The sequence below is a fragment of the Amphibalanus amphitrite genome, unplaced genomic scaffold (assembly GCF_019059575.1).
Source record: "Amphibalanus amphitrite isolate SeventyFive unplaced genomic scaffold, NRLGWU_Aamphi_draft 000086F_arrow, whole genome shotgun sequence".
Classification (NCBI taxonomy): domain Eukaryota; kingdom Metazoa; phylum Arthropoda; class Thecostraca; order Balanomorpha; family Balanidae; genus Amphibalanus; species Amphibalanus amphitrite.
Window position 1 is genome coordinate 278,154 of NW_024881582.1, and position 19,805 is coordinate 297,958.

General features: G+C 48.0%; 1 protein-coding gene across 1 annotated transcript; it reads left to right on the top strand.

The window, feature by feature from the left end:
• The first annotated feature begins 543 nt into the window (after positions 1-543).
• LOC122379885 (Krueppel-like factor 8) lies at positions 544-19,531 on the top strand. The gene is made up of 3 exons (XM_043362465.1): positions 544-717; positions 17,854-17,973; positions 18,007-19,531. The coding sequence occupies exons 1-3, from the start codon at positions 544-546 to the stop codon at positions 19,165-19,167; spliced, it is 1,455 nt and encodes a 484-aa protein (XP_043218400.1). The 3' UTR covers positions 19,168-19,531.
• The last annotated feature ends 274 nt before the right edge of the window (positions 19,532-19,805 follow it).

Below are 19,805 nucleotides of genomic sequence, written 5' to 3' on the forward strand. Positions count from 1 at the left end.
TCTACGGGCTCAGTGGGTTGGCGCCATGGGTCACCGTGACGCTGAGTGAAATCAGGACTATTCCGCTGCATGTGTGAGCTGCATTTCAGAAAGGAAGATTTCGAAGATGATCGGTCATTTCGCACCGGCATGCAGAGACAGCGCCGTCGGCTCAAGAGCGACGCAGTCCTGTCAGTATTGACCAGCGTGGATTACGCGATGCCCCCTGTGCACGAGCGGCCAGCGAAACTAGCCATGGCATCCGCACGCCACTCACACCAGAAGCAGGTTATGAAGGACCAGACCGATGCGTTCTTCACGAATGACAATGTCAGCTATCAGGTGGCAACTACAACTGGTCGAGTGTCCGACAGTTCCTGGAGAATGAGGCGGTACTCCGAAGTCGAACTAAGGGCCTCAGATGGTGGTCACTGGTCACGTTTCAGCCCCGCCGACGCCTCCGCCCGAATGGCACCATCAGCATCACAGCATGAGCAGGAGTGACAGCAGGATGGTGCTCTTGTCATCCAGGAGCCAGTGGCCGCGGTGGCGAAATCCACTGAAATGGAGGACCTGGATGACAGCGCCAAGACCTCCCTGGGACACAGCTCTGGCGCCTTGGCACGCTCGGCCACCAGGCGTAACAAGTACGATGCCTCCGCCAGCCTGCTGATCTATCTTGGGGCTACGCCGCTGGAGGTACGACTGGAGAAAGACGAGGAAGACATCGACCTCACCGTGAGGATCTGCCATATTTGGAGGCAACTGCCGAAGACGGAAGCTAACAGGAACCAGCTGCTGGTCTGCGATCAACCAAGAAGTGACGAAGATAGTCGTAAACCGGGATGTCGAACTGACCGGAAGTCGTTTGCAATGATAGCCACGACGTCCTTAGGAGCATCCTTCCAGAGATGTATGCGACGGTTTTCAATCTACTCGTATTTGCTGGAAAGTGTGGAAACATGGTAACTGATATGTGAGGCAGACACTCAAGACAGTGCTGTCCATCGAAAGTCAGGAAGCATACACCCCAGCGGCAATCGGGTTGCACCCAAGGTGCAACCCGATCGAGGAGCGACAAGAGGCCAAAGCTCAGCAGGGTCAAGAAGATGTAAGGCGGGGAAGTAAGGTCGCTGATGAAATTGGGAGGGCAGGCGAAGCGAAGTGACACTTGAAGGGGTGTTTTGTGACGTTGGTTTGAATTGTGACGTTTGGATGGTTCGTTGTGACAGGACTGGTGTCGATTAGCATGTAAATAAAGAGATCAAACTCCCATGTACAAGTACTTTTTGTGGATGAGAGTGGGAAATCATTATAATCAACTCAGTGGCATACGTTCCCTCACCACGGTGAGGAAAGTGTAACCAGCAACGTTTAGTAAAATAAGTTGCCATTATGCAAAAATGCAGCAATAAACACGAGCACGGCTAAATTGCTTCTTTATAAGTTTCATTCACATAAACCAATTTCTTTTTTGCCTGTGTGAGAAGATATCGAAGTCTGGACACGAAATATTCGGTTTTGTTTTCGGCCTCTTACTGCAGCCACCGGAATCCTGTTTCCAATCCAGTACTACTGTTATCTGTGGTTTTGGTATTTTCCTATGGTTATTGTTGGTATTTGGTTTGGTATCGGTATCACGATTTTCTGTAACTGACATCACTACTACACCGACTTCGAAAGGTGCCGCGATGCTCCAGAATAGGCCATAGCACAGATAACAGTAGTACCTGTTATCAGTATCAGTACTACTGTTATCTGTGGCCATAGGTATATTGATTTGAGTGGATGATGCAACCTGATTCCCGAATCCCGAGGGTCCAACGCCAGGTCAGTACCGCATCAGATCACGAAAACTCAACCTCATAATCTTCGTGGGGTGTTCAAAAAGTTCCGGGCCGAACAATGAAGGAGTTGGAATTTCGGCCAGCAAGGTGGTGTGTTGACTGATGTAGGTATTATTGTGATGTCCACTTACGTAACCCCCTCGCGGGCCCGGGGGAGGGCGTTTTTCGCCCCCCCCCCCCTGGCGAATATTTGCGATAGCTCCCGAACGCTTAGGGATAGGAAAGCGAAACTTTCGGTACCCTTTTCCCCATTGATTTGACATCTTCTGAAGTAAAAAATTTGGACCTAGTCCCATTGATGACGTCACAGTGTTAAAATGGGCCAAACAGCTATTCATCAACTGGGCATTTCACCGGGCTGAAACGCATCGATGTCCCCTGATTTTGCATATTATAATGCATTCAATAGGAACAATGAACATGCGATGACTCATTCATTTCGCGCAATAAAAAGCATAGGTTCTCAAGTCAAAGTGAAGGAAAAGACCAATCAAAATGACTCGTCTAATACAGACATTGTTTAAATACTCTACACATTTAGGTGGTCATAGGTGGTCTTATGATGTTCTCTGTTTTTGAATATTTTCATACCGGTTCTGTCCCATTGCATTCAGTAAGCGACCATACATGCTTATTGCATGTATGGTCGGCATGTAAACAGTGGGTTCTCGAGAGTAACGTTACGGAATATTGTGAATGCTGATACGATGTTCAGCATGTTGGAGCGCAGTTAGATCGAGTAGGACTTTCATCGGGCTGTGGCACATCAATTCCCTCTCATTTTGAATATTTTCAAGCATGTTATCAGAAAATGCGATTATTTTCTTTCATTAAATGCAATAAAAAACATGGGTTCTCGAGTCTATGTCAATCAAAGGTCCGATCAAAATGGGTCATGTTTTACGGACGTTGTCAAAATACCCTACACTTTTAGGAGCCGGTGGTCTTATGATGTCCTCTGTTTGTGAATATTTTCATACCGGTTCTGTCACATTGCATTCAGTTAGCGACCATACATGCAATAAAAACAGTAAGCGACCAATGACCATACATGCAATAAAAACAGTGGGTTCTCGAGAGTAACGTTACAGAATAGAGTGAATGCTGATACGATGTTCAGCATGTTGTTTTGAATATTTTCATACCGGTTCTGTCACATTGCATTCAGTAAGCGACCATACGTGCAATAAAAACAGTGGGTTCTCGAGAGTAACGTTACGGAATAGAGTGAATGCTGATACGATGTTCAGTATGTTGGAGCGCACTTAGATCGAGTAGGACTTTCATCGGGCTGTGGCACATCGATGTCCTCTGATTTTGTGTGTACCAAGGCATTCTGTAAGAAACTGGAACTATTTACCTTCATTTAGTGGAATAAAAAACGTGGGTTTTCATGTCTAAGTAAACTAAAAAATCTATCATGACGGGGCATGGAAGACGATGATGTGGGCTGAGGATAGCGTTCAATGATTTAGGAAGTACCGTTTTATGACGTTTTATTACGTCATACTGCAGCGTGAGTAGCTACATAGCCCACTCCCAGCTGAAGAAAAGTTGTTACATGAGTTTGCATTATAAATTGGTGAAGTGTCTTCACTTGTTATTTCTATCTTACTATTTGTGGTGACGTAGTTTCTGTCTGTTACCGAGGTCGCAACATGGTGCTACGGAGTGTGAGTGAAAATGAGGTTTTAAGGCGTCCCTGTCCATTGGACATTCGGCCGCCTGTAAAGAATCTGTTTGCTAGAAAAATATCGAATTGCTAGAATTTTGATATTGCAAGTGCTCATTTACTTTAATTAAGTGTGTGTGAGTTCTAAAATTTTGACCTTTAAAGTGCTCGGTAACGCGTTGTGGGTTTCTTGGGAGGTGAGTGGGATCCTGGGACTTACTTTACCTACTTTTAGAATTAGTTTTACGTTATAGTTACTTTAAAGGGTTGTTAAGATACCACTTTGTCCTCCATCAAGACAATAAATTCGATTTGGGATTAATTTTGCCATGGTGCCGGCACATGGCCTACTCTTCACGAACTACACCATGGGTTCTTTATCGTGCGGGTTAGGAGGCAATCCCCACACCCCCTCTCACGCCGGGTGTCGCGTTCACCCTACAATGCCGGGTGGTGCATGGGCCTAAATAATTATTGTCTGAAGGACAAGACTGCATGGCCATTTAACAACTTTGAAGAGGTGAAGACCAGTTGGCCTCTCTTAATTTTGAATCTCTCCTGTCTGGGCGTGACTGGCACCAAGCTTGGACCAGCGCACGGCTGAGTGGTGTGGTGAATGTCGGCCGGCGTAACTGGCACCAAGCTTGGACTAGCGCCCGGCTGAGTGGTGTAGTGAATATCAGCCGGCGTATCTAGCACCAAGCTTGGACCAGCGCTCGGTTGAGTGGTGTACTGGGTGTCAGCCGGCGTAACTGGCACCAAGCTTGGACCAGCGCACGGCGGAGCCAGGAGAATTCTCGAGTGTGATTACCGCTAAGTCAACTGTTGGGATGTTGGGCACGGCACTTAACTGTTCATTTATGTGTGCTTTAGAGTGCTCCTGTTAGCTTAGTGTCTTGTAAATATCTGAAGAGAAGTGCTAATAGCTCTGGGTATCTGTCACCTAAAAGCTGATCTAAGCTCAACGTTACGTTCTCCTGCCGACAGAAGGCAATGATGTGTTGTCGGTGGAGGTTGAAGTGAGAGCACTCTAGCAGGATGTGTTGAACTGTAGGCACTGTGTTGACATTGCAGAAGGCACAAATGTTATATTGTTGTGGTTCTAGCCATGGTGCGTTGAGTCTGGTGCGTCCAGTTCTAAGTCTGGTGAGCATTACTTCCTTTTGCCTTGTGTTTTGTTTTGAGGTCGCCCAGAAGCCTAATCGGGGTTTGATTGAGTGCATGTGTGCTGGTCCTATCTCGTCCCATGTCGTTTGTCGTAGTTGTTGTATGTGGAGTTCGAGGATGGCCTTGCAGTCGTCTGCCGGGTACTGTATTGCAAGTGGTTCTGCTAGATGCAATGCTTGCTTTGCTAGTTTGTCTGCCTTTTCGTTTCCAGAGATAGAAGCATGTCCAGGAATCCAAAGAAATTTAATGTTCCGTTTTTCAGGGATAGAATTTTGAATGCGAGAAATGATGAAATGTGTTGGGCTTGTGGTGTTACTCAGGGCTTGTAAGACTGATTTTGAGTCGGTGCAGATTACTACGTTACTAAGCTTTTCATGGGTACATAATTTGACGGCGAATAAGAGGGCCATGGCCTCAGCTGTGAAAATGGAGAAGTTATCCGGTAAACGTCTGCTTAATTCAAAGTGTGGAGTCGTCAGTGCAAAAGCTACTTTGTGTTCCTGTTTTGAGCCGTCAGTGTACATGAATGTTTTGTTTGGGCGCTGTGCTTTGTATTCGTTAAATTTCGACTGCATTTCTGTTGGTGTGATGTCTGATTTGTTTCCAGAGAAAAGATATTCGATTTTGGGTGGTGCCTTTAGCCAGAAGGGTTTTGCTCGAGGCCTGGGTGCCAGATCCGGTAAAGTAAATTGCAGTTTAGATAAGCAGGTGCTCAACTGATCATTTAGTGATGGGTGTCGTAATCGGGAATGTCTATGACATCCGAGTCTGCTTATCGGCCGGAAGCAGTGTTGCACTGGGTGGTTCGGAGTTGTTTTAACGTTAATGGCATATCGGCAAAGTTGTTGCATACGTCTTTCCTGGCAATTCAACATGTTGACGTCGGCCAGAAGTGTCGCGTTTCGTGTACTGGGTATGGCCCCGGTTGCAATGCGCAGACATGTGTTCTGGATGGCTTCTATTTGTTTTATCTGGTGATCTGTTAGGCTTCCGTGATAAGCTATACTGCAGTACTCTAAAATGGGTCTGATGATGGCCTTGTATAGTTGCAAAATGGTTTTTCGGTCGCCGCCCCAGTCTGTGCCTGTGAGCGCACGGAGGAGGTTCATGCGCTTTGCGCACTTGTTTTTGATGTCTTTGATGTGCTTAGAAAATGTTAAATTTCGATCTATGCGGACTCCTAAGAATTTGAAATCTTTGGCTTCCTTAACTGCTTTGCCGTTAAGGTTTAACCTAGTGTTAGTGGTTTTCCGGTTTCTAGTGAAGGTTACAGAGGCGGACTTCTCGGTTGATATGGTGAAGCCCCATTCTTTGCACCATAATGCAATTTTGTTCAGGCCAAGTTGGACGTCTTTTTCGACCTTGAAGAGGTCGTGGTGTGTAGCCCAAATGGCCACGTCGTCCGCAAAAAGTGAGTATTTTACATAGTACTTTGCTGTGGTGAACATGTCGTTGATCATAATAAGGAAGAGCGTTGGTGACAGTACACTACCTTGAGGGAGACCTTGATCCTGAGATGTTGCTGGTGAGAGTGTTGTGCCGCACCTAGCTTGGAAGGTTCGGTCCGCAAGAAAGTTGATGATGAAGTGAGCAAGGTGTCCGCGCAGTCCTAGTTGGTGAAGCTTGTAAATAATTGCCGGTTTTTGTACTCGATCGAAAGCTGCTGTGATATCTAGAAATACTGCTACTGTTGTCCGTTTGCGATAAAATCCTGTGCTTATGTCTGAGATGAGTCTAATGATGTTGTCTGTTGTTGACTTCCCGCGCCTGAAGCCGCATTGGTGTTCGTCGAGCAGGTCATATGTTTCCAGGTGGTGTATGAGGCGTGTGTTGACCATGCGCTCGACTACCTTACTGGCGCAGCTAGTGAGAGAGATGGGGCGATAGCCACTGGGATGTTGCTTGTCTTTGTTCGGTTTTGAAATTGGTATGATAGTGCTTTCCCGCCAAGTGGTCGGGTAGGAGTGGTTTATGAAGAGGTTATTAATGGCCGCTAAGAGGTACGTTAATGATTGTTTACTGAGGCGTCGGAAAAATTCGTAATGTATGTCGTCCGGCCCAACCGACGTGTTTCCGCACTTGCTGATGGCATGTGATAACTCGTGTAGTGTAAATGGTTTGTTATAAATTTCGTAGTTGTTGGAGGTGAAGTCGCAGCTATTGGCAAGATTTCCTAGTCGTGACCTGAGTTGTGGTGGGTATGAGCTGTTAGCTGACACTGAATGGTAATGTTTCGCAAATTCTATCATGACTTGCTCTGGGTCAGTAATTTCCTGCCCTCTTACTTTAAGCGAAGGGAATGGCCCTGGGGGTGCGCGTTTGAGGTGGAAAGCTTTAAGAAGCTTCCAGATTTTTGCTGTTGGTGTGAAGCGATTGAATTTGGATGCAAATGATTGCCAAGAGTTAGTGCGCTCTGTTTTAAAGATAGTTTTGCAAGATGCAGCAGCTTGTTTGTACGCTAGGCGGTGCGCCTCGCATATGCAACGTTTAAATTGTTTTAGTGCTCTTTTCCTGATTGCTACTGCTTGGCTGCAGGCTGGAGTCCACCATGGCGCTGATGCCTTTTTGGGTGGTTGCTTACTTTTGGGCACACTGGCTTGTGCTGCGGAGCCGATGGCTCTTAGAATTACTGAAATATCTGGATGATCTGTGTCACCCAGTGAGAGGTTCACCATTTCCTCAAATTTCGACCAGTCAGCCCTTTTTAAATTCCAGCCTGGAATAAAGGTTTTAACGTGGCGAATTGACCTCGGACTAAGTGTGAGTTTAATTTTGTAGTGGTCACTGGGCCCTGGGTCTGACGATATTGCCCAATCAAATAGGTGATGGATTGAACTTGTGCAGCACGTTAGGTCTATGGCTCGGTCGATGCCCCTTAGGTTAAGCCTGGTGCCTTCGCCTGTGTTGAGTACTGTAAGGTTGTGTTTGTTTATGGCTGCTTCGATGGTGTTACCGCGGGAGTCGCTGCATGGGCTTCCCCATGCTGGGTGTTGTGCATTGACGTCGCCCATGAGAAGTAAGGGTGCTGGGAGCTGGCTGATTAAGTCATCCAGCTCCTGTGGTGTTGGGTTGGCATGGCAAGGTGGTATGTATATTGACAGTGTGGTGACTTGTGTGTAGCCTATCCTTAAACGTATAGCAACGCAATTGAGTGGTGTGTTGATAGCTACTCTATTGTGCGGGACACTGTTGGCTATGAGGATGGCCGCTCCTCCTCGTCTGTTTTGTTCGTTAACGTTATGTGTATGCCAAGTGTACCCTGGGATTTTAAACCATTGGTCTGAATCTCGAAAATGGTGCTACGTAGCGTGGGTTACAGGTCACACCGTTGCACCCAGCACGCTGAAGTTTGCGCAACTCATAGAACAAGGATGGACAACGTGCCTTTGAGCGGTCTCGGCTCGATCGAATCGATAGCGAGCGCGTGGCGCGTGCCCAAAAAGTGCAAATTCGCGTCGTAGACTTTACATGTATAAATCGGCTTTAAAATCGGGCAAAAATGGCTAAATTTGCCCGACACGGGTCCGGTCCCCGTGCAATATTTCGGTAGCCGTTGGCTCCATCGGCACGGGGAAAACAGCATCGTGTAGAGAATCAAACGGGCTATCGAATGGTGTACGGTGCAGGGGATGGCACGTGCCACGTGCACATGTGAGGGCAATTTCATTTCAAAAAGTGCCGTTCTAAATGGATTTTTGATTTTATTTTATTTTCACGTGACCGTCAGACTGAGCGAGTTAAAACAACGCCTATTGGCAAGATAGATGTACCGCCTCTCATGGAAAAATTGTGAAAAGCTAATTGATCAAAAATAAGGTGGAATAAATCGCTAAAGAAAATGGCATTTGTCCATAATGTGCCAATAAATAATTACACGGATTTTGCTACTTAACCTGATAAGTTTGACAATTGAAAATGCTATCATTGGAAAGAGCATTAAATTTTCTCCAGGATCCAATCATCACGTTTGCATGACAAGCAACGGTATTCTTGAAAATATAAATGTTTCAAACCTCTGCAAAACCATTTTTAGCGAAAATTATCTACGCCTTTCATTTGTCATAAAACTATGCACCTCAATTATAAAACAATTTTACAGGTTCACTGAACTTTAATGACAGTTTCTGAAGTAGAAAGCATGCTTATAAGACACGGGCACCTCGATGCGATGGATATTCTTTCCAAACCAAATCGTTTAGCCGTCAAAAAGCAATCGACCGAAATGGATAGATAGGTAACCCAACCGACACAAAAACAACCAAACACCCGCCGATCGAAAATACCCCTTTCGCGTTGCGGAGCACGCGGATCACCCTACACTGAAAAAAAATAATGACACCTAAAAGGGGTGTTTTTTGAAGCGTACCAAAAACGCGCAGTTTTCTGGAGTCCGATTACACCCGGAATCCAGACACTTTCTAGAGTATTATGACACTGGTTGAGGGTGTATTTTTATACCATATGGCGTCAAATGATTCCCGGAATCGTACGCCCTATAAGATAAAAATACACCCCAAACCAGTGTCATAATACTCTAGAAATTGTCTGATTCCGGGTGTAATCGGACTCCAGAAAACTGCGCGTTTTTGGTACGCTTCAAAAAACACCCCTTTTAGGTGTCACTTCAGGGAGTAATCGGATTTTGGGGGTGTATTTTGATCCCATACGGTGTATGACTCCGGGAATCATTTGACGACATGTGGTATAAAATACACTCCCCACCAGAGTCAGATTACCTCGAGGGTGTCTGATTCCCGGTGTAATCGGACTCCTGGAAACTGCGCGTTTTCGGTACGCTTAAAAAAACACCCCTCGTAGGTGTCACTTCAACGGTGTTAAATGACCCTTAAGATGATTTTTCTACACCGGTTGAGGATGTTTCATGTTATAACATGAAACATTGATTTAGCCGATGTAGGACGCTATGCGTCATACATCGGCTAAATCAATAATATCGGTATACCAGAAGGAACAAACCACTGGGTACCTCCCAAACTGGTCATCCACGACACAATCACGTAAAATTAAAGACGTCAGTGACCAGTGTTAACGACTGCTAATGCATTTTGTTCACAACTGCATGCAACTTGCATGTACAACTGAGAAAAGCTGAGATTACAATTGCAGTTGTGAGCAATCTACATGGCGCAGTCGTTCACTAACGTATTTAATTATTCATGATGGTGCCGTGGATGACCAGTTTGAGAAGTACACGATGTTTTGTGGTACCGTAATATTGCTTTAGCCTATATTATATGTGTGACGCTAACAGCAACAGGTTCTCAACCGGTGTAGAAAAACCATCCCAAGGGTCATTTAGCACCGGTGGGGCGACACCTACGAGGGGTGTTTTTTGAAGCGTACCAAAAACGCGCAGTTTCCAGGAATCCGATTACTCCCGGAATCAGATACCCGCCGTGGTATTTTGACTCTGGTGGGAAGTGCATTTTATACCAGATGTTGTCAAATGATTCCCGGAATCATACACCTTATGATATTAAAATACACTATCCACCAGTCATAATTGCAGTTGCAACCACGTGACGCAGATATATAGCATATAACATGCATGGCATTCGTAATTTTGTATGTAACAATAAAGTACAAAAATATGCATATATATGGCGAAATCTAATGGAAGCTTACCGTAAAGCACATGGGTTCATTCACCGTGAGGAATTGCTCTGTTCCATCGAGCGGCGATTATCGGTATACTCAGACTTGCCTGCATGGTTCTGCATGGTTCAAACTTGCCTCCGTTTCCATAGTGCACTGCGTTGCAATCTTACCGTCCTCACTTCATAATTTCACCGAATGCAGGGCGCCTCCTTATTTGAATACGTACAGAGCAAGTTACAAATAAAAACTGAACTTTATCGTTAATGCACTATCACTTGAAACAAAACTACACTTCAAACAACGTTTGGCGACATTACAAGCACGTAAATTCAAATAATTCCTGTCCTCACTCACACCGCACACACCACGTGGCACACCGCGCGCGCAACTGAAGTCCAACGGCTTTCTAACGGTTTTCCTCAAGGTCGCACTATTTCGTCTTCGTGGTGGACCGACTAACACAAATGACGTCACAAGACAATGCAGCCTGCTGATTGGCCTATTTCATCTTCGTGGCGGACCAGCTATATGGCTAGCACACACATGACGTCACTCGGGGCATTGACTCAAATCACTGAACCTACACCAGGGTTACGGAGTCAGAGTCGGAGTCCATTGGAGTCGACAGTTCTGGCCGTAGTCGGAGTCGGTTGGAAACGACAGTTCTGGCCGTAGTCGGAGTCGGAGTCGATATTGGAAGCCGGAGCTGGATTCGGAGTCTGATTCACCGAAAATCTCTTGACTCTGCAGTGTTGGTTCCTACACGGAGAAAAATAATTACTCCCCCCGGGAATCACGATCCCCTATTTGGGAATCAACTGACACCCATGGTGTAATCCGATTCTGAAAAACAGTGTCCATACACCGTTTTTTAGTGTAAATTGATCTCGGTCAGAATCACATACCCAAGGGTCATTTGACTCCCAAAATTTTGACTCCCATTTTAGGTGTCGTGTCAAAAGATCCTGCACGGTGTCAGTGTAAAATAACACATCTAAGCGTTTTTGACGCTATCATGAGGAGTTTTTATATCCTATTGGTGTCATTTTACACAGTTGAGCGTTTTCGCAATCCGTGACTCCCTTATTAGGTGTAATTTGATCCTCAGTGGTGTCATAATATTCCGTTCAAATGACTTATTGAGTGTAATTTGACCCTCGGTAGTGTCATAATATTCCGGTGTCATTTGAGCCCCATTGGGTTCAAATGACACCGGAATATTATGGCACCACTGAGGGTCAAATTACACCTAATAAGCGAGTCACGGATTACGAAAACGCTCAACTGAGTGAAATGACACCCATAGGGTTCAAAAACTCCACATTATAGTATAAAAAAACACTAAATTATTACAGAAATTGTTTTGACGTCACTGGTGGTATACCACCATCTCTTGACTCTGCAGTGTTGGTTCCTATATGAACCAACACTGCAGAGTCAAGAGATTTTCGGTGAATCAGACTCCGAATCCAGCTCCGGCTTCCAATATCGACTCCGACTCCGACTACGGCCAGAACTGTCGTTTCCAACCGACTCCGACTACGGCCAGAACTGTCGACTCCAACGGACTCCGACTCTGATTCCGTAACCCTGCCCCTGGTGTAGGTTCAGTGATTTGAATCAATGCCCCGAGTGACGTCATGTGTGAGCTAGCCATGGCTGGTCCGCTACGAAGATGAAATAGGCAATAGCCCAATCAGTAGGCTGCACTGTCAATTTGCGGACGAAAATTTACGGAAAAAATGCGAGACGAAGAAATGCGGGGACGAAGAAATGTGCGGACGAAGAAATGCGAGACGAAAAAATACGGAGACGAAGAAATGCGAGACGAAGAAATGCGAGACGAAGACATGCAAGACGAAGACATGCAAGACGAAGACATGCGAGGCGAAGAAATGCGAGACGAAGAAATGCGAGACGAAGAAATGCGAGACGAAGAAATGCGAGACGAAGAAATGCGAGACGAAGAAATGCGAGACGAAGAAATGCGAGACGAAGAAATGCGAGACAAAGAAATGCGCGGACGAAGAAATGCGGAGACGAAGAAATGCTCGGACGAAGAAATGCGAGACGAAGAAATGCGAGACGAAGAAATGCAAGACGAAGAAAGGCGGAGACGAAGAAATGCTCGGACGAAGAAATGCGAGACGAAGAAATGCGAGACGAAGAAATGCAAGACGAAGAAAGGCGGAGACGAAGAAATGCGCGGACGAAGAAATGCGCGGACGAAGTTTTGCGGACGAAGAATTGCGCGACGAAGAAATGCCATGCAAAGATTTGTCCGGATACGCTGCGGTATCAATTGATTTTCGGTGACCCAGACTCCGACTCCAGCTCCGGCTTCCAAAGTCGACTCCGACTCTGACTCCGGCCACAACTGTCAACTCCACCCGACTCTGACTCTGACTCTGTAACCCTGGTGCGAACCACAGCTCAGGTTCAGTGGTTTGAGTCAATGCCCGGCCAATCAGCAAGCTGCATTGTCGTGTGACGTCATTTGTGTTCTAGCCATGCCGGTCCGCCACGAAGATGAAATAGCTCGACCTTGCAGGAAAACCGTTAGGAAAGCCGTTGACTTCAGTTGCCGGAAGTGTGCCCACGTGGGTGCCTGTGGTGTGAGCGGGGAGAGGAACTTATTTGAATTAACGCGCTTGTAATGTCGCCAAACGTTGTTTAAAGTGTAGATTTACTTCAAGTGATAGTGCTTTAACGATAAACTTCAGATTTTATTTGTAGTTTGCTCAACATGCGTATTTAAATAACGAGGCGCTGCACTCGGCGAAATTTTGAAGTAGGACAAGATAGCAACGCACCATGGAGACGGAGGTAAGTTTTTATGTCATTAAGCTGCAGAATAACTCTACCTAAGTAGCAATAATCACCGGTTGATGGAACATTGTTGAAATGTGAGTAATTCCTTACGGTGAATGAAGTCACGGACCCATGAGCCTTACGATAAGTTTTCATTAGATTTTGCCATACATTTCGTGCCCAAATGTTTTGGAATTTATTGTTGCATATAAAATAAAGAATGACATGCATGTATTGTTAATTTGCGTCACGTGGTTAACAACTGCAATTATGACTCTGTTGGACAGTGTATTTTGATCCCATAAGGTGTATGATTCCGAGAATCATTTGACAATATCTGGTATAAAGACTGATTGAAAAGAAGACGTCATCGTCAATAGATAAAATTGTAGCTGCAAGGGTGAAGACACATGTAAGCTACATTTAATGTCTCGTTGCAGTCTGGCTAATCGTTCCTATAAGCTTCAGAAGCAGAACATACCCATGGGTATGTTGGTTAGTTGTACCATACTATTGGTCTCAAGATAAGGGCCCAGGCGACCTGTTTTTCTGAGCTGATGTATGACGCTAATGCAGGAACAGGCTCTGTATCGGTATAGAAAAACCATCCCAAGAGTCATTTGACACCGTTGAGGTGACACCTACGAGGGGTGTTTTTTGAAGCGTACCAAAAACGCGCAGTTTCCAGGAGTCCGATTACACCCGGAATCAGACACCCCCCGAGGTAATCTGACTCTGGTTGGGAGTGTATTTTATACCACATGTCGTCAAATGATTCCCGGAATCATACACCGTGTGGGATCAAAATACACCCTCAAAATCCGATTACTCCCTGAAGTGACACCTAAAAGGGGTGTTTTTTGAAGCGTACCAAAAACGCGCAGTTTCCAGGAGTCAGATTACACCCGGAATCAGACACTTCCTAGAGTATTATGACTCTGATTTGAGGTGTATTTTTATTCCATAAGGCGTATGATTCCGGGAATCATTTGACGCCGTACGGTATAAAAATACACCCTCAACCAGTGTCATAATACCCTAGAAAGTGTCTGATTCCGGGTGTAATCGGACTCCAGAAAACTGCGCGTTTTTGGTACGCTTCAAAAAACACCCCTTTTAGGTGTCATTATTTTTTTCAGTGTACCACCAGTGACGTCAAAACAATTTCTGTAATAATTTAGTGTTTTTTGATACTATCATGTGGAGTTTTTGAACCCTATGGGTGTCATTTCACTCAGTTGAGCGTTTTCGTAATCCGTGACTCGCTTATTAGGTGTAATTTGCCCCTGAGTGGTGCCATGCTATTCCGGTTTCATTTGAACCCAATGGGGCTCAAATGACACCGGAATATTATGACACCACTGAGGATCAAATTACACCTAATAAGGGAGTCACGGATAGCGAAAACGCTTAACTGTGTGAAATGACACCTATAGGATATAAAAACTCCTCATGATAGCGTCAAAAACGCTTAGATGTGTCATTTTACACTGACACCGTGCAGGATCTTTTGACACGACACCTAAAATGGGAGTCAAAGTTTTGGGAGTCAAATGACCCTTGGGTATGTGATTCTGACCGAGATCAATTTACACTAAAAAACGGTGTATGGACACTGTTTTTCAGAATCGGATTACACCATGGGTGTCAGTTGATTCCCAAATAGGGGATCGTGATTCCCGGGGGGAGTAATTATTTTTCTCCGTGTAGTATTACACTATGCGCGAACGTATAAGAGGGAGGGGTTCGTTGGACCCCGCCCCTTGCCGTTTGGCCGCTGATCGAGCTAGAGCTTCGCAGAAAAAACGAGCGTGCTGCCCGTGACGAGAGGAAGACGATGATACCCATTTTAAGGTTCTAGGTCATTGGTTGACCTTCCAGGTCAGGTTAATGACCCAAAAAGCGGGAAAATTGGGACCTGTTAGAGCGTCGTAAGTGTGGCTGAACTTTTTCGGGGTGCTGATCACGAATATCGTGTTAGTTTTGATCGCAGAAGATGTCTTCATGCATTTAGGCCAGGTCGGGTCAGGTCAACCAGTAATGGTCCTGCCGGGTATTCGTAATGCATGTCAACCGCCTCTGACAGCCTCACAACATGTTACGAAGGCATCAAAGGTACTTCGTAAATGTTCAAATGGTTGCTAAATTCGATTTCATCTCCAAAAACTAGCCTGGGAACATGTAAAACTCGAACAAGTGAACTAAGGTCATCAAAAGTCAATGACCTGACATGACCTTCTGAAGGGCTTGACACCCATCCAAATGCATGGGACCAACATCATATCACATGTTTGAACGCTTGAAACCACGAAAAGACAGCAAACACGCGGCTAATGCGTGCCAACATACGCCGAATCGCGATTCCGGCCAAACGTGGTCTCCAGAAATAGGTTACAGGTCAAAAGTCACTTGGGTCAGGGTAATTAAATTTTCAGGGTAGATGTAAAATGGATAACCTCAAGGGTACTGAAAGTTTCGTCGCGATTGGCCGCTTTTTACGCGAGTTATTCGCGAAAAACCGAGGGGAGGGGTACAGACCCCTCCCCTACACGGGCGAGGGTTAACAGAGGAAGACACAATTTCCCCTTACCTGTATACCCGTTTTTTAAGTGTTCCAAGCGTCATTTTGAGAAGGTGCTTTAGGCAGTTAGGGGGTGCATGTGGGGTGCATGTGCAGTGTGCACCCTTAAAACCCCTAATGCTCCACCTATGTCACTACCTAAACTCACTATTTGAAGTGATACTTAATGACACATGGGTTCATTGACGTTAAAGTTTTCACTGAACATAGTAAGATAATTAAGCCTTAAATGTAAAATTAGAGCTTGAGATTGTCCGGCATTTAGCCCAACAGGATACCTCTTCAAGCGTCCTAGCTGAACCCAGCATAAGCTCAGCTTGTCTGAACTCAGACACACCATCAACATTGCCGAGTCTAAATTTGAGCTCGACGCCGGACCCATGGGCCTGGACTTTGTGGTCATGGGCGCGGGAGGGAGCCAGGGGGCAGTGAAGGCAGCCTGCCCCCACAACTCTGGGGCCGTGGGAGCGCTGCCCTCACAACTTTTCATAGGGCCAGGAACCGTCGGGGCAGCTTGTCCTCCTTGAATTAGCGGTCGTGGGTCACAAAGGAAAACTAAGGGGAAGAAAACATTTAAGAAAAAAATCCCCCTCTTTACCTGGCTTGACAACTCATGTGGAAGATTTAAGACTCAATTCTACGTTACCAAAAAGGTAGTTCCTTGACTCAGCTGAAACGAAATATCTCACTTTTTGCAAATGTTTTCGTTTCGTTTTTTTTTTTCGATGAAAATGCGAAGGGGTGAAAAATAAGTGGCCTAAAACCGGTGAGAAAACTAGATTTGGGGGTACCCTAGGTTTGGCTAGTCCCAACCGGTTGGCCCCCCCAAGACGGCCGGCTGGATCCGCCCTTGTCCTGGCCCGCAGCCGTCTTTTTTAGTCGGCTTGTGCCCTCAAAGCCGTTGCTGGCCCCTTTCAGCACAGCCGTCCTTTAAAGTCGGCGTGGGCCTCTTTCAGACCGGCATGCATTCCTCCAACACTATTGCCTAATGCCTATATAACTGCACGTTTTGTGCACGGGGCTCGGTGAAGACCTAGACTTCCAAGGCCTTTTTTAGATTTTGGTTTGTCTTGTCAATGACCAGGGCGGAAAAAATAAGTGGCCGAAATCCGATGAGAAAGGCAGATTAGGGGTACCCTACCTTGTAAGCTCAATCACATATGGCCGGCCGCCGCCCTTGGGCCCTACCAATCATTTTCGGAAAACGACACCCCTGATGGGGATTGACGGTGCCAAAAAGATGATAGGGAATCTCTCTCTCTCTCTCTCTCTCTCTCTCTCTCTCTCTCTCTCTCTCTCTCTCTCTCTCTCTCTCTCTCTCTCTCTCTCTCTCTCTCTCCCTCTCCCTCTCCCTCTCTCTCTCTCTCTCTCTCTCTCTCTCTCTCTCTCTCTCTCTCTCTCTCTCTCTCTCTCTCTCTCTCTCTCTCTCTCTCTCTCTCTCTCTCTCTCTCTCTCTCTCTCTCTCTCTCTCTCTCTCTCTCTCTCTCTCTCTCTCTCTCTCTCTCTCTCTCTCTCTCTCTCTCTCTCTCTCTCTCTCTCTCTCTCTCTCTCTCTCTCTCTCTCTCTCTCTCTCTCTCTCTCTCTCTCTCTCTCTCTCTCTCTCTCTCTCTCTCTCTCTCTCTCTCTCTCTCTCTCTCTCTCTCTCTCTCTCTCTCTCTCTCTCTCTCTCTCTCTCTCTCTCTCTCTCTCTCTCTCTCTCTCTCTCTCTCTCTCTCTCTCTCTCTCTCTCTCTCTCTCTCTCTCTCTCTCTCTCTCTCTCTCTCTCTCTCTCTCTCTCTCTCTCTCTCTCTCTCTCTCTCTCTCTCTCTCTCTCTCTCTCTCTCTCTCTCTCTCTCTCTCTCTCTCTCTCTCTCTCTGGACATCGCCTGATGACATCGCCGATGGAGGGACATCTACTCAGGATTTTTTCAGTTCGTACAGTTTTATTATCATAATTCACAAAGTCACAAACAGAAATAAGCATAAAACATTGCTGTGTCCCCCCCCCCCCCTCATCGGCGACCCGCCTGGCCGGGCCGGGAAGGTGTCATTCCTGAAACGATGTCATCGTCTCAGGAAGTTGCTCTCTGACTACCTGCGTCTCCCCCCCCCCCCCCCCGGTGGTACTGGAAGGCGCTGCGCTCCCGTTACCGAGCATCCCTCTACACGGACGGGCGCTCTCGTGTGGAGACCGGCAGGCTCCGGACACCCAGCTGACCAGCACCTCTGTTCGGTTACAGGCCTGGCAGGACATCGAGACGGTGCTGATGCACGGGCTGACTGAGCCGTCGGCGGCGTCGAGCGTCGAGCGTCGAGCCGGCACGGCCACCGACTCGCCGCGCTGGCCGGCTGGCACGGCCGCCGACTCGCCGCGCTCCCAGCACTCGCCGCGGCTTGACTCGGGCCCGCACTCGCCCGACGGTCTGGAAATGGTGTTACTGACCGACAACGCTAGTAACCAGCTCAAAAAGTCGACCTCGGTGGGTGAGCGGGGCCGCAGGCCGGCTCCCGACGGCGCAAGCAGTGAGCTCGAGAAGACGGCATTGACTGTGGCCGGTTTGGCCGGCTGTGAGCCGTTCGACGCGTCGCAGCGCCTCAGCACCGCTCCCAGTGCGTTTGGCGGCGACATGAGCAGTGAGCGGAGCGCGCCCGGCGGCGGCGACTATGTGGACCTTGACTCGCTCATCAGTCGCGCCACGCAGCAGCACCTGTGCTACCCGGGCGAGCCGCCGACCGGCAGCCCCACCAGCGGCCAGGCCGTAGCCTCAGTGGCACTCGGCGTGCAAACCAAACTGTCGCTTGGCTCGCCGCTGGTGCCGTCGGACGACCGCTCCATCTCCCCGCAGCCGCTGGCCGGCCTTAATGACGAGCTCGACTTGGTCAGTGTGCAGGTGCGGCGGGCGCCGCTGGTGGCGGGCACCAGGTACACGGGCCTGCCGGCGGCTGACGGCCCGGCCCAGTCGAGCCCGCCCAGTGGCACGCCGCAGATGAGCCCGCCGGCTAGTCCCGAAAACGACCGGGTGCCGCGCCGTGTGGCCGCCCCGCCGCCGCCAGCGGCACTGGCAGGCCTGGTGGCGGCGGCGCCGACGGTGCGTCTCATCACACCGCCGTCGTCGCCAAGTTTGGCCGAACTGTTGTCGGTGCCGGTGGCCGGGCAGCATCAGCACCCCGCCTTCCTCAGTCAGCTGCCGGCCACTGACGATGGCCGGCGCAAGGCCAGGGGCTCGGCGGGACGTCGGCGCAACACGGCTCACGCCTGCCAGTACCCAGGATGTGCCAAAGTGTACACCAAGTCGTCCCACTTGAAGGCGCACCAAAGGACCCACACAGGCGAAAAGCCATTCCAGTGCACGTGGAATGACTGTGACTGGAAATTCGCGCGCAGCGACGAGCTTACACGCCACTTTCGCAAACACACGGGTGATCGGCCATTCCAGTGTCGGCTGTGTGAGCGCGCCTTCTCGCGCTCCGATCACCTGTCTCTGCACATGAAGCGTCACGTGACCGTATGATGTGTGGTGTGTAATGGTGTGGCGGTGTGATTCTGGCCGCACCACGTGATCGAGTGAGGACTAGGTATGCTGCATTCGTTCCGCTGTTCGTAAGGATATGTTTATATTGGTGAGCTTTGTCAAGTGTACAAAACCATAAAAAGTTTAGTCGGTCTCGTGAAGACGGGCGAGAATGGCGTTGCCCGTTTACCATGACCTGTTACCAAATGAGTGAGCGCGGCTGTCATAATGCGGTGGCCTGGCGCCACGACATGTCCATGTCAATTAGCTGTTGGGCTGAGTTGGCGCCAGCCGAGACGAGGCGGCCGCAAGGCCAGACACCACTGCGGCGCAGAGATGCCGGATTCAATACACTATCGGTAGACCCAGTCTCTTCAGGTGTGTGGGGGTGGGGTGGCTGCACACGGACATGTGGTACGGCGTACCCTGACCGGGGCGCGAGTTACCTAAGTGTAGAACTACACGTCGATTATAGGGCTCTGATTGGTGACTTTGGTCGGAGGATGACGCTTAGAGCATGGCGTCACTCACGTACGGTTCTCCAGGGTATTAGTCGTTGGTCGCTCGGCGAGCGGGAGGGCAACCAGTTCCGCCCCTGTATCGCGTGACCCGTTGCTCCGCCCAGTTACGCACGAGCG

Coding starts and splice junctions, on each gene's coding strand:
- LOC122379885 (XM_043362465.1), top strand. CDS start 544: ATGGAGGACCTGGATGACAGCGCCAAGACCTCCCTGGGACACAGCTCT. Junction 718..17,853: donor AGGAAGACATCGACCTCACC/GTGAGGATCTGC, acceptor GGAGACCGGCAG/GCTCCGGACACCCAGCTGAC. Junction 17,974..18,006: donor CGAGCGTCGAGCGTCGAGCC/GGCACGGCCACC, acceptor CGCTGGCCGGCT/GGCACGGCCGCCGACTCGCC.